Source organism: Chelonoidis abingdonii, chromosome 15 (assembly GCF_003597395.2).
Source record: "Chelonoidis abingdonii isolate Lonesome George chromosome 15, CheloAbing_2.0, whole genome shotgun sequence".
NCBI classification, from domain to species: Eukaryota; Metazoa; Chordata; order Testudines; family Testudinidae; genus Chelonoidis; species Chelonoidis abingdonii.
This window is the reverse complement of record NC_133783.1, coordinates 47,808,891-47,822,347: the sequence shown is the minus strand read 5'-3', so window position 1 is coordinate 47,822,347 and position 13,457 is coordinate 47,808,891. Positions and strand designations below refer to the sequence as shown.

The 13,457-nt window shown below is 39.5% G+C and overlaps 1 protein-coding gene across 8 annotated transcripts in view; it reads right to left on the bottom strand.

Moving 5' to 3' along the window:
• The window catches only part of FGFR2 (fibroblast growth factor receptor 2), a 142,020-nt gene that overhangs the window by 88,121 nt on the left and 40,442 nt on the right, over nt 1-13,457 (bottom strand). For 7 of the 8 annotated variants that reach the window (XM_032776714.2, XM_032776716.2, XM_032776711.2 and 4 more), the window contains exons 1-2: nt 12,409-12,887; nt 7,252-7,509 (exon numbers count right to left, since the gene is read on the bottom strand). In XM_032776714.2, the coding sequence (XP_032632605.1) occupies nt 7,252-7,426 (175 nt within the window). In that variant the 5' untranslated portion in view covers nt 7,427-7,509; nt 12,409-12,887. Of the gene's footprint in view, nt 1-7,251; nt 7,510-12,408; nt 12,888-13,457 lie in introns of those variants that run through there. The other variant, XM_075072502.1, reaches the window with a different exon arrangement.

The following is a 13,457-nucleotide window of genomic DNA, read 5'->3' as shown; positions in this document are numbered from 1 at the left end:
CAGCTCTGTGGCTGCTGTGGCAGGGCAGAGACCCTCCTCCTTCCCAGCTCCAGCTCGGGGGCTGCTGCGGTGGGGGAGAGAGGGCACATCGATCGCATTAGAAAGGTAACACTACTGACATTAAAATATAAGTTGTGTGCTATTTATTTGTAGAACAAAAAAAATGTAACTACTAATTTTTTTATATAGCACTTTTATCAAAAGTGTTTTACAATAGTTAGCTAACAGTACAAACAACATTTGGAAAGATCATTAAGTGGTCCGCCGAGACCCTCAGCAATTTTCAAGTGGTCCGCGAAAAAAAAAGTTTGAGAACCACTGCTTTAAGTACTTTAAACTGCAGAATCTGTAAACTAGTCTTTTCTACCTCCCACTTTACTCCCAGATGGGCTGTTTTTTCAGAGCATTCCCTTTCTTGACATGCTACCTAAGGCTGTCAGCATAGGCCTTTTAATCAAATATAACTACTTTGGTTAATCAGTATTAAAGCCTGGTATCATATCTGTATTCATATTGCTGTAGTACCTAGAGGACCCAGTCAGGATCAGGGTCCCAATGCGCTAGAACTGTATTAGCACACAGGAAGATAGTTCCTTATCCAGAGAACTTATAGTCCACATTCTCATCCTGCAATGTACTGCATGTGATCAGACACCTTCACCTGTGCACAGCCCCACTGGCTTCAATGGGGCTCTGAGCATAGGGCTCTGTCTTTGCAGCTCTCAAAGCAGGGTCAGGACTGAATTTAAAACAAGATGCAACCAGTGAGAGTAACAAACATTAGCACTTGGGGGAAGGGAAGATGAGGTAACAGGAGGAGGCAGTTACACAGTCTAGATATCTACACAGCTTGATGGTCCCAGAGTTATTTTAAAAGGCATGAATATTTTTAATACAATATAAATAAATATCAAAGTGATTCCCTGTCCCAGAACTCTCTCCTTGGCAGTAGGTAATATTAGTGAATTGGGTCAATTTTTTCTTTAATTGCTAACTTAAGATGCTGTATCTCCCACCTAGCAGTGATGTGCTATAGATTTACAACAAGACCTGCATGTTAATCCTGAATGTATTACAGAAGTATCTGCATTTCAGTGGTGAGTGAAGACTTGCAGATGTATTTGAAGAAGCCTAGAGAGGTAAGCAGGAGCTATGGACACAGCAGGAGAATTGCTGAGGATTGATTCTGCCTACCTGGTTTAAGGGCCCTGAGCTGCAGACAGTGCAGTGGATGGGCCTGGGTTCCCTTAACTCCCCTTTAACAGAAAGTTAGGATCAAAGCGGGTCTCCAAGAGCCTTGAAGGCAAGGACCAGCCAGCGTGCCCCCCACTATATATAAGGGGAGGCCCTTGCACAGAGGGATAGAAGTTAACGTCCTTACCCCAAGGATGTGCTACTATATAGATTCAAACCAAAAGGGCTGACTAAACACCCAGCTGGGCTGAGGGGACACAGTGCAAGTCTCAACCTGACCAGAAGGGAGTGGTGATTCACTAAGGCACTAGAGTACAGTTAAGTATTTTCTTTATATTTCCGTCTGTTTCCAAACTAAACATTTATTTTAAGCAAATATTAATCTTTGTCTATTTGTATATAGAAGGAAGGGGATTCAGCTACTTCTGCTGAAGTTGGAAACCTAGGTGTAGAAAATATTCATTACGAATCATGCCACACTTATTATTGCAGTGCTATAATAGCCCATTGTCTCATATATATTACAACCTCACATAGTTACAATAAAAATCCTGACAAAACTGCAAACTCTGTCTTAATGAGTTTGTAGCTTGCCTGTACAAATTTAAGTATGGGCTAAAATGTAGTTACAAGTTCTCTACTGAGGAGTAACTATTTTAAAATTAGAAAAATGCACATCCATTGAATTGTTTTAGTTTTTTAGTCATATGTTAAAGAAAAAAAAAAGAACTCAACCAGTCTGAAATGTTTTTGGCTCAGAAAAAACTAAAAACCAAAAAGTAAACCCCAAGATTATAAAAAAGGGACAGGATTTAAAATGTAGCAAATTAGCCTACAATGTGCAATTGTTTCTGATACTTTGAAAAAAATGCAAATATAGCTGATGTGCTGAAGTTTTAACACATGCTAGTGTGTGATCAACACAGTAGTTTAATACGCACATGCCTGTAGATTTAGGCCTTGTCCATGCTAAAGGTTCATAGATTTAAGTCCAAAATGGATGTTCATGATCATCTAGTGTGACTTCTTGTATAACATAGGCCATAGAACTTCACTCAGCAATTTTTGCTTCAAAACTTGCTGTTGAACTAGAGCATAGCTAAATCTTGCTGTAAAGAATACTTCTGATAGAGAATTTACCACGTTCCTTGATAAATCTTTTCCAGTGGTTCATTACCACAGTTAAAAATTTCCATCTTAATTTCAGTTTGAATTTTTCTGAGCTCAGCTTCCAGCCATTGGATTTTCTTGGAGCCATACTAAAAAGAACCCACGGGCTGTTATTATCACCATTTAATCCTTTAATGGGGACAAGGCCTCGATGTCCATGACTTTCACTATAAATGGCTCAAAGTTTTATCAAGTCAAAATTATTTTTGTTCACATATCTATAGTGCCTTGCCTTTTACAAAGCATGCAGACCAAACTGAAGTATTTTGTATTGTCCTATCACCTACCGACCACCAATTTGAATTCACTGGCAGAGGAGAAAATCTTTGTAGCCATGCTGAAGTGTAATTTTAACTATCTTTCTTTGAGCTCAGAGAAGCAGATTAAAACTAAAACTAAGTTGGTCTTTTTAAAGGTCCAAAGGTTGCAGTGAAATAAGATAACCTTTAGAGAAGATGCTAGGCCGTCCCATAATCCCTAGCACAGGGACCTAAAGGAATCCCCCAGTACTATTCACAAACAGGGCACATCTCTGTACATCAGGTAGCTGGTCTCCTTTCTCTGTGTTGAGGAGGAGCAGGAAGGAGGATTCTGATGCTTCATGCCATTCCACAATGCCTTTAAATTGGGATCAGGAACCATGTAACCACAACCAACCAAAAAATACAATACTTCAGGAGTGGCAACCTGGCACACGTGCACATGGAGTCTGAGGATCATCTTACTAGATCCCAGGGTATGAATCAAGACTCAGGGTGCCCGGGGTTCCCAGAGCAATAGAACCCATGGTGATTAGAGAATGTGTGTGAGACTTTCATAGAGTTCGAGTTGAAGAGGCCATCAGACCATTTTCTAAACTGCTTTAGTATTGTTTAACAGAAGTCAAAGCTAATGGCTTATATTTAAAAATTAAACCTGTTCTTTAAATATTGGAGCTCTCTTTCATGACTGTGAGTGTTTCAAAAGGTGTCACATAAACACAACATGGCCACTTGCACACTCGTCTCAGAAATACCAATCGCCTTTTTTTTCTCTTAATTATAGTTTATTCATGCTGACAAGTGCTTCTTACCCGGTGAGCTGCCATAACACTGGGGCTGAGTGAAATGGATGCAATTTTGCTCTAACATGCTATAGTTACACTATGCACGACTCAAGTGAAAACTGAGTTTAAAACAGAGATTTATTTGCACCTATCAGGCATAAAATTTAAAAGGGAAAAATTGGAACTTATTTTCTTCCCTCTGAAATTCTCTTATTTCTTTAGATAAGAAAGCATCCCAAAATGCATCATTCTGTGACTTGACTCATACCAAAAGTGTCAGTGCTACTAATAGTATTTGTTGTGTCACAAAATTATGCATTCTGGAATACCTCCTGCAATCCTGAGCATAAGAAGAGTATTTCACACAGGGGAAAAAAATAAAAGCTATGTTAAAATATGTTCTTCTGCTGGATTCCCCTCACAACCTGCATAATAAGGGACTTTAACTCATTTTTTATTTTTATTTGTTCTTCTTTTCATTTCCGATGTCGGTCCCTCCACAGGCGAATCAAGGCTGGGTAGCAGTGATGAAAAGAATTCTGACTTAGATTGGATTGTGCTACTTGATTTAATTGTGATTGGACTGTATTAATCAAGTGACAGTAACATTAAGCACAGTTCTTTGCCAGTGCATTATGAAACACTTTACAGATATTAATGAACGGCTTTAGGTATTTAATTGCACCAGCTGGTATTTACATTCATTTACTATCAGTGAATACCTGTTACTGAGTTAAATATCAAATGACAAATTATTAGTCACTTATGTGTCTAACATAAGCATAATAACCCCGGGTGATACCCATCTGAAGAGATTGTATACCCTGCTACTCCCTTGAATCTCTTGAGTACACTTTAAGACTCATTTTAAACTATTGTGTTTTTCATAGGGCTTGGAACTGGACTGTGCCTTATGGAGAGTTTAAACTAGGGCTTTAAAAACAGAGCAAAATTAAAAACAATTGTTCCTGAATTTGTGAGGAAAAGATGGACATAGTGAGTCTGGCTATACAGAGCGCAGTGTCAAAGTCCTGCACGGCGGGGACTAAATTAGCTAGCCAGCAGGCTTCATAACAGACAACTTGGGTGAGGGAAGGTCAAGGGTTAGCTTGCCCTTTATCAAATTGTGTCTAAACTAATTATTCAGTTCACAAAGTAACCCTATGTGTGCGGTCAACTTCCCCCCACACCCCACCCCTGCATTTTAAGTGCTGGCAACAATCAAAAGACTGCATAGTGTGAGTGTGCAATAACAGAAGAACTCCATTACATGCTGTCGAATATACTTATTTCTAAATATCACAATCATTCGAAAGTGGAGATTATGTTACCCCCCCTGCTCAGAACTACTCTCCCCCGTAACGTTTAGTGCTGGGTATAATTCTATAGACACACAAGCAGGCTTAAAATGAGTCCTTAACATTCTGCTGCTGCAAACACTGCTAATGTTAGTTCTTACTAGGACTTGCGGTAGGACGCACTCCAATCAGCAGTAAGTGTTGGCAGGCAGAGGTGCTGAAACCAGGGCTGCTGGGAGTACAGCCGCATCCCCTAGCCTGAAGTGGCTTCCCTCATATACATGGTTTACAGTTCGGTTCAATAGCTCTCAGCACCCCCACTACACAAATTGTTCCAGCACTCTGCTGGCAGGATCGGGCCCTTAGTGTGTATACATGACACTGTAAGATAAAATGGCTTGCTTTTGATAGATGTAGTATACTGTGTAAATATTATTTATTACGGTACTGCCTAGAGGCCACAGTCAGAATCGAGCCCCACTGAGTCAGTTGCTTTATAAACAGACTGAGATAGCTCCCAAAGTGCCAAGATATATTGGAAATAAGCAAAAAGGAGTTTTTGTTTCTCAAATCTCCAATATAATCTCACACAGTTCCCTCTATTCTGCAACATGAAAGCTATTATGCCATTAATTCAAAAGCCTATTTTTGCTTTGCTGGTAGTAATTCAGTGTTCTCACATCTGAAATTGTTTTATGTAAGTGATATTCTTTTCAATAATTTATACTCTGATAAGATCCAGATTTCACCCAGTGGATACTCATTTTGTAGGCATCATATTTTAGAATTGAAAGTGTAAAATAAAAATAATGGTTATTTCTTCCCTAGAAAACTGAAAAATGATGACGACCGTAAGATGAAAACATTTGTCTTCTTCCTATACTGCCCTGCAATGAAATCACATTCCTGCTGCATTAACCCTAAATCCATAAGGCCTTGCCATAAACAGCAGACGTGAAAGCAGAATCATTCATGATTTTGTCATGCTCCCAAAAAAGCAAGAAAGCACCTAGTGGGCTATTAAACAAACAGGTCCATCAAGCAGTGATGAGAGTCTGGCCCTTTTTTTTTTTTTAATTTTCATATTACCGTGAGCAAAATTACTTTGCTACCAATAATCTCTATTGATGACAGACTTCAATATTACAATACTTTGTTAATATTTTATGAATGTACACGAGGGGAGAGCACTCAGATCTAAATAATTCAACCTCACTTTTCTATAAGAATGTGCTAGGAATTTATTTTTAAAATTCACTAACTGGTGAAACCTATTTTTAGACACAATGGGTTGAAACAAATAAGTTCGGCACTAAAATACATTGAAGAAAACCAAAGCTGTATTCTTGTATGTGAACAATATAATGGACAGAGGCCAAATTATTTAAACAGTGCTTGTGGGATAGGAAGTGGCCAATACACAATTATTTTGAAAAGACTGGTTTGACAGCCCTGTTATTAGAAATGTATCAGTGCAGTGTATTACAAGATAACTTTATTAAGAAAGAACCATCCCTGTTGAGGTGCTTAGGGGGCCACTGAGGGTGCTGTACAGCATAACAAAAATATACTTAAAATACAATAAACATGTTATAATAAAAACACGTTCTTAAAATTCAACAAATAAAACAGTTTGGCACAAGGATATCCCTAAAGAAACAGTATCTGATACATTGAGACTGAAAATACTGGATTTCATAAGAACTTGTTTGTATCGAACAGACTATCAATAGAAATGTTCCCGTTACTCTTTGTTTTCACTGGAATTAATATATGAACACAAACTAAATATATTAGCGCAAACTCTGGAGCGCGTTGTTTGCAAATCCTACAGGGGAATGCTTAAATCCAGACTATATATAACTAAATAACTATATAACATTATAACACAAACTAAATATATTAGCACAAACTCTAGAGTGTCTGGTTTGCAAATCCTACATTATATATACTACACACACACACACACATCACCCAAACCAGACACTCCAGAGTTTGTGCTGGGGCATTAGAAACAATAACAGAAACTGACCGTAAACAAAAATAAACCTGAGTAACCCCTTTTCATTCTCCTAGCAGAGTGAACTGCAAAATTACATAATCAGCACAATGATGAAAAATAAATGGGATTTTTAAAAAACATTTATGCTTCTTTTATATATACATATAAATAAAAGCTCAGAATGTGTAACAGATGTGTACAAACACAGTGGCTTCATTCAGCTAGGAGATGAAGTCTCAAAAAGGAAACCACAGACCCATTCCTGCAATCATATACTCACGTGCTTAACACTACACATGAGCGAGGGTCCCAGTGAAGTCACTGACACAACTCACCTGCATAAAGTTTAGTATATGCATGTTTGCTGGATCGGAGCCCATATTTGGAAGAGAGAATATTAGAATACATGAAACTATTTCTGAACTAACCTGACACTTTCTCTATGTTTATCTGGGCAAATAAACTAATGTAGTTATATTTCAGGCACCATTTCAAATTACCGGTAACTTATTTTGAAGCTGAAGTATTCTAGAGTGTCTTACCTTCAGGTTCCAAAGTAGTGTCTTGAACAACTGAATTGTATGATGGCCGAGCCACAGACAGTCCGGCCATGGCGACCACCACCAGGCATATAAGGCAACCCGAGTTGCAGCTGACCATCTTTTTAGTGCCAGTTCCTGGTCCTTTTCCATATATCCATGTGGACTTTAATCCCATCTGAACACTTCTACACAAGCATGGACTGAAAGCAGTGCCTTCAGCCTTGATAAAAAGCTTCTCACTTGGAACTGTTGCTGCTGCTGTAGGGAAGAGAGAGATTTAGCAGTGTCAGTGAAATCATCTTGAATGCCAGTTGAAAATCTTCACAAAAACCCAAGGGGTGTGGAGGGATGGGGGGGAGAAATAGTTTTACAGCTTTGAAAGCATGAGAAAAGTGAGTGATTTTTCAATTTCTGTTAACAGTTTCCATCATCACCTCGGGCATAACCAAGCCCTTCTTGATTTCATAAAATTGTTTCTCAGCACATGTTTAAAGAACTATTTTAATCACAGAAAAACATACAGCTTGCTAAGAAATACAAAAGGCACACATGTGCAGACGCATAACCCTTAATGCTACAAAATTACCACAATTATACAAATTCTATTCTTGCTATTGTTTGAACATATGTTTGAGTTTGCATGGCCTTTTGGTCCCTCACCTATATAGCTGTTGGGTCAGCTAAGTTTTAAAACAAACCAATAATGGCAAAAAGTTTTAAAATACTGTATTTCTACTTAGATCTTCCTTGAGATTTTATTTTATATTTGGGATTCCAACTCTCCTGTATATTTACATTCTTCTGCATTAACTTCACTGTCAGTGCAAATGTCTGCACGACTGGGACAATTAAAATGGTCCAGTTTTTGCAGCTGCAGTTGCTAACTTCACTGTGTTTTGGAAAATGAAAATCTGAATAATGTTTGTCACAAAAATACATTTCTGCTAGAGATCACACAAGATCTACCATTTCTATTTGTTTACACATATAAATACACATATATACACAGACTGTACATATACAAAAGCTTTCTAGAAAGACTTCCTTGAGATAGAATATAGATGTGCATTAGTAGACGTTATACAGGCAAGAAAAATAAGCTTATTTCAATCTTTTTAAAACAAGTCACTTAAAAGGACGAAGAGCACCCTTTATGAAACACCAATGTACTGGAAAAAATGGAGTGCCAAGGAAACTTGCAGCTCCCACAACGGATCTGGTAATCACCACAATGACGTATCAGGCATGGATCAAAATGCCAGCACCAACACAGAGTGGCTTAACAACTGGACCAGACACAAACTTCTCTTCTCCCTCCATCCCCTGCCCCCAAACACACAAAGACTACTCCTCAGGGAATGAATAAATCAAGTAACTGCATCATTAATTCTGATCTGTGTGACCTGGCTAATGACTAATCTTAGTTGTATTAAGTCCTAACTGAAATTTCAGCGGTGGTAGTTGTGAAGAAAAAAAGAAAAAACAGATCTAAAATTCCTTTTTCATTGTCCCTCTCTCTCTTCTCCCCCCTCTCTTCTCCCCATTCCCATCCTGCAATATTTTTTTTTTAACTGAAACCTTCTCCAAAACATCTATCCATAACAAATTCAGCACCCTGGTTCTTCAGCATTTAAACAGTTTGACACATGGATTCATCCTTTAATAAGTATTACTGGGTTCATTCAGAATCTGTCAGTCTTCAGATATCCTGTTTAAGCTATATAATGCATAAAACCAACTGTCCTGCCTTAAATGGGGAAAATGTTGATATATTTTCTGCCCCTTCAGACTACACAGAGTAATTCAGGTCTCAGATGCAGAAATGTATTAAACGTTTTAAAAATGTAATTGCAGGATACTTTTTGCTAATTAACACATGATGTTTCAAGCCACAGCTTTTTTTCTCCTTATGTCATGCACATCCATACTCTGTGAAATGAAATTTAAACATTGCATGAGTTTTCATAATGTATATTGTAACAGCTATCGTTAAACCTTCAATGAAACAAACACTAGATCACTGCAAGGGATGATTGTAAAGAGGATCTGAAAAAAAAATGTTTAAATAAGTACTAACTAAGCAGGAGTGAATTTGCTACCACCTTAAGTAACTTTTGTCTCTGACTGTCTACTAATTAGAGCACAGGAACCAAAATACTGTACCTGGGCTCTCTTCCTAACTCTGCCATTTGACTCACTTCTTCGTGAGTTTACCCATGTGTAAAATGGGTACAATACTTAATGACTTAACAGGATGGTTGTGAGGCTAATTTACTAAATTTCTATAAAGACTTTTTTGAACTTGATTAAAGGGTATATAGAAATGTAAACTATAATCACAGGCAAGTAAACTATCATTGCAAGAAAGAAAACATATCACATTAAAATGTTAAATGTATTTAAAACAGGTCTGGAATATAATTTAACTCTGGTCACATTTTAATCATTACAGATTTTGAGGCTACATTAAACCTCTGAAAAGATTTTAAAGTATATAAATTATTCCTGCTCTCATCATAAACATTCTTTGGTCCAGTAACACTAGGCTTCTGTCAAGACTCCTTCACACCTGAGTATTAGCACGGTCTCTGCATCTGAACATTTGCCAGGAGAGAATAGGCTCTCTTAATCTGTGGTGCAAAGGCAGGTTTAAAATGCAGCAGATCTCTCTTAGAATTTAACAGCAAAGCTGAAATCAGAGATTTGCATCCAGGCATTAAGCAATTTGTATTGCAACATGTCAGGTACCAAAAAATGTTAAAGCAGTTCAAGAATCCCTCATCTCAAAGCAGTCCTCCCCGCCCCAAAAAAATGAAATGAAACCAAATTCTTTTCATATTTTAATTGCCACTGTTGCTGGTGGACAATTCTTTGGAATTTGGAAAGACCTCCTACTCTGGATAATTATGTACCTCTATCTCAATGTTTGGAACACAGCCCCAGCATGCTTTTGGCCTCTACAATTCTGGCTTCCTGACTACAATACCATAATCCCTCCTGGAGTCTCAGACTCAGTGAAAGCCACACGTAGTGTTTATTTTTCCCCTTGAAAGGGAACTCTGTCTCTCTTCTCAGCCTACACTTTGGGGAGGAGTTGTCAGCCTCCAATGATTGATCGCTCTCCTTGCCACCCTCATCAAGTCAATTTTCACCTCCTCACATACCTGCCCAAATTTCTTTGCCAAACTGACAAGCATGGGGAAACAACCTGGGTTGGGAGCACAACCAAATTCCTCCAAGCTGTAGTTCAACTTTAAACACACACACACACAGTACTTGTTCAGCAGTGGCTTTAATTAAATTCAATCGCCGGAGCTCTTTTTAATCTTGTCCCATTGTTGTGTATATGATGTTTATCACTCCCCAGAGAGATTGCAGTTTGTACAGAGCATGTTATCCAAATCAATACATTGCACACTATAACAACTGGGCATCAGGGGATACCAAAATCTGAATCAAGTATGGGTCTCTCCTTCTAGAAATCATATGACTATCAGCTGGGAATGAGCTGTATAGCAGTTAAAAAGTGACAGTATAATTGAGCTAATGTCATATACATTATATAGAAATAAGACTCATCTCAATTCAGTCTCTAAGTAGATCTGAATATCACAGCTATTAAACATGAATCCTAGAGGACTAATGGGAATTGGCTAGCAGTTTCGGTGGTACTTCATTGTTTGAACTTTTCATTTACTTTCCTGGACTATCCTGTTTTTCTTGAGTCTTTTGCCACCAAGAGATCAGGGGGGAAAGCTGCATTTTAATTGACATTCCAGAAAGGGAGAGAGGTACAGAGGCTACTGATTGCTGTCTATTCAGCTCAAACAGGCTTTTCAGATGAAAATGAGTAAAGGCTAGTGGAAGATTTACAGGGATTTGGTACAAAGGAGACAATGAGGTTTTAAATGTTGATAGCGTTTCACACCAAACTCATAATAGGGCACTGTTTGAAAGGGCAGTTTTACATTTAAATATATATTTCATTAAGAAGGGGAAATTATGTATCGCTTTAAAAAAAAATCCGAAAAAGTATCTAAATCATGCCTGGCTAGATGAGGAACCTCTTGTACTTTTGATTTTAATAACTTTTGCTCCACGTTTTCACTAAGCTCCATGCAAAATTCTTCTCTCCACTGACACAGATTGTTGCAACTATTGCTAAAAGATTCCATGTGTTGATTTTACACTGTGGCCTTCTACAGCCAGACAGGTTTAAAAAACTGCCACACAAGCTTTAACTTGTTAGGGGTCTGGAAGACTTAGTCCCAATTTTACTGCAAGCCAGTACTCTATTTTGCCCCCTAAAGATTAGCTCCCCTTTAATTAACAGTATGATAATGATTTACTGATAGGCCTGCCAATTTAGATCCTGTTGTAACCGCTGAATACTAAGTGGATTTCTATGAATTGGGTGTGGAAAATGGCATTCAATTGCTAGGAATAAACCCTGTATAAAAAAAATGAGGGAGTCTTAACGTTTGTCAGGCATCACTGTAATTAACAGCAAAGATGACCAGGTCCACATGCAATAAAGACAAAAAAATGCAGCCTTGGAGTGGATGAGGTAATCTCTTTTATTTTACTTGTAGTAGCAGAAATGATACATGAGGGATGCGTATTTTCACTGACGCTCTACCGGGCGCTCACGGCCAAAGGCCACTGTACGAAAATGATCAAACATTCAAAATCAAGCCTCTTCTTTGGGCGGGGGGGGGGTCCCTCCACTGGACTTTTTCTCTAGGTGCTCGGCCTCAGTTCCCTCAATCCAAAACAAAAGACACCCTCGTTAAATAAACCCGCAGGGCTGAGATCAGGCTGGCTAAACTGGGGGGGAGTCTGCAGATACCCCCAGAACTCCACGTTCCTGCGAGTCCAGGGCAGAGCCAGATTCGCTTGTCACCAGCGCAGAGCTATTGTCAGTGGGAACGGCGCAGCGGTTTGCGCTGGTGTGGACAGGACTGCACAGGGTGCAAGGCAGGAGTGGATGGGGCCCATGGACCGTTTGTAAGTAAAAATAAAAGGGGAGGGGACACGCTAGAGATGGAAAAGGGATCCGGAGCCACGGAGTCCTTCCTTGCTGCGTTTCGGGTCCTTGCGACCCCAATCCCTCTCCGTTAAGGCGCTATTTCCTCCACCCACCGCTGGTGCAATTACCTTGAATGAAAAGGTTCCGAGTAAGCGATCTGCTTTCCCCCTGCAGCAGGCGTGTGCGCAGGATGAATCAAAGTGACGAAGACAGGCTCCCTTGGGGGGGAAACTTCTCCAAAGAAAAACAATCGTGCCTTGGTTATTCCACATTCAGGCGCTCGGACCCTTGGTGGCAAACCCAGGCTGTGGGACAGGCGCGCCTGAGCCGCGCAATTCGCACGCAAGTTGCCGGGAGAATAGAGATTTAAAAAAAAAAAAAAAGATTAAAACGAAATAAGCTTCGATTTAATCATCAGCAAAACTTTTCTTTCCTCCAATTCTCCAGTCAGGGGCTCAGAGAGGAGATCCAGCCTTGGGGAGAGGGAAGAGTAACTTCCATCCAACAAAACGGCATAGCTGGGATTTTTTTAAAAGTCCTAGGTCCAGGTCCACTCCATTCAGAATTCCGGTTGTAATCTCTAAAGCTTTGTCAAGTCTACAAACCCTTTTTTCCTCCCCCTACACACTCCTCTCTCTCCCCTTCCTCCCTCCCCTGGTCACTCCCCCCTCGTTGAAACTCGAGCCATTTCCTGGACAGTTCTACTTTCCTCTGCCAATCACAGCCGTCCCAGGCAATGTTTAACTCTGCAGACTCTTCCCCCTTCGATGCACGGGGACTCGGAGCGGGGATTTCTCTGCCTCCCTCTCTCTTTTAGAGCATTCTCTCTGAAAACGCCTCCAAGTGGCACAAATAAATGAGCAGGGAGAAAATCCCCCTTAAAAATCTGCGCTGAAAGAAACTTACAGGCTCCTGTGCTGCTGCTCACTGTCTGCGAGGCGAGTCCTCCCCCAGCTCATGCTGGAAACCGATCGCGTTTAAAATATCAGGATATTTTTTAAAAGTACCTAACCTCTTCTAACTGATTCATGCAGGGACTGATCCTGACCCAGTGAAGTCCACAGAAAGTTGACAATTAGATCAAGCTCTAAATAGTAGTGAATTGTACCGGGACTATCCATCATAATGTATAATATTACTGGGAGAATTTATCCACTTGGGAAGAAGAGAGTGAAAA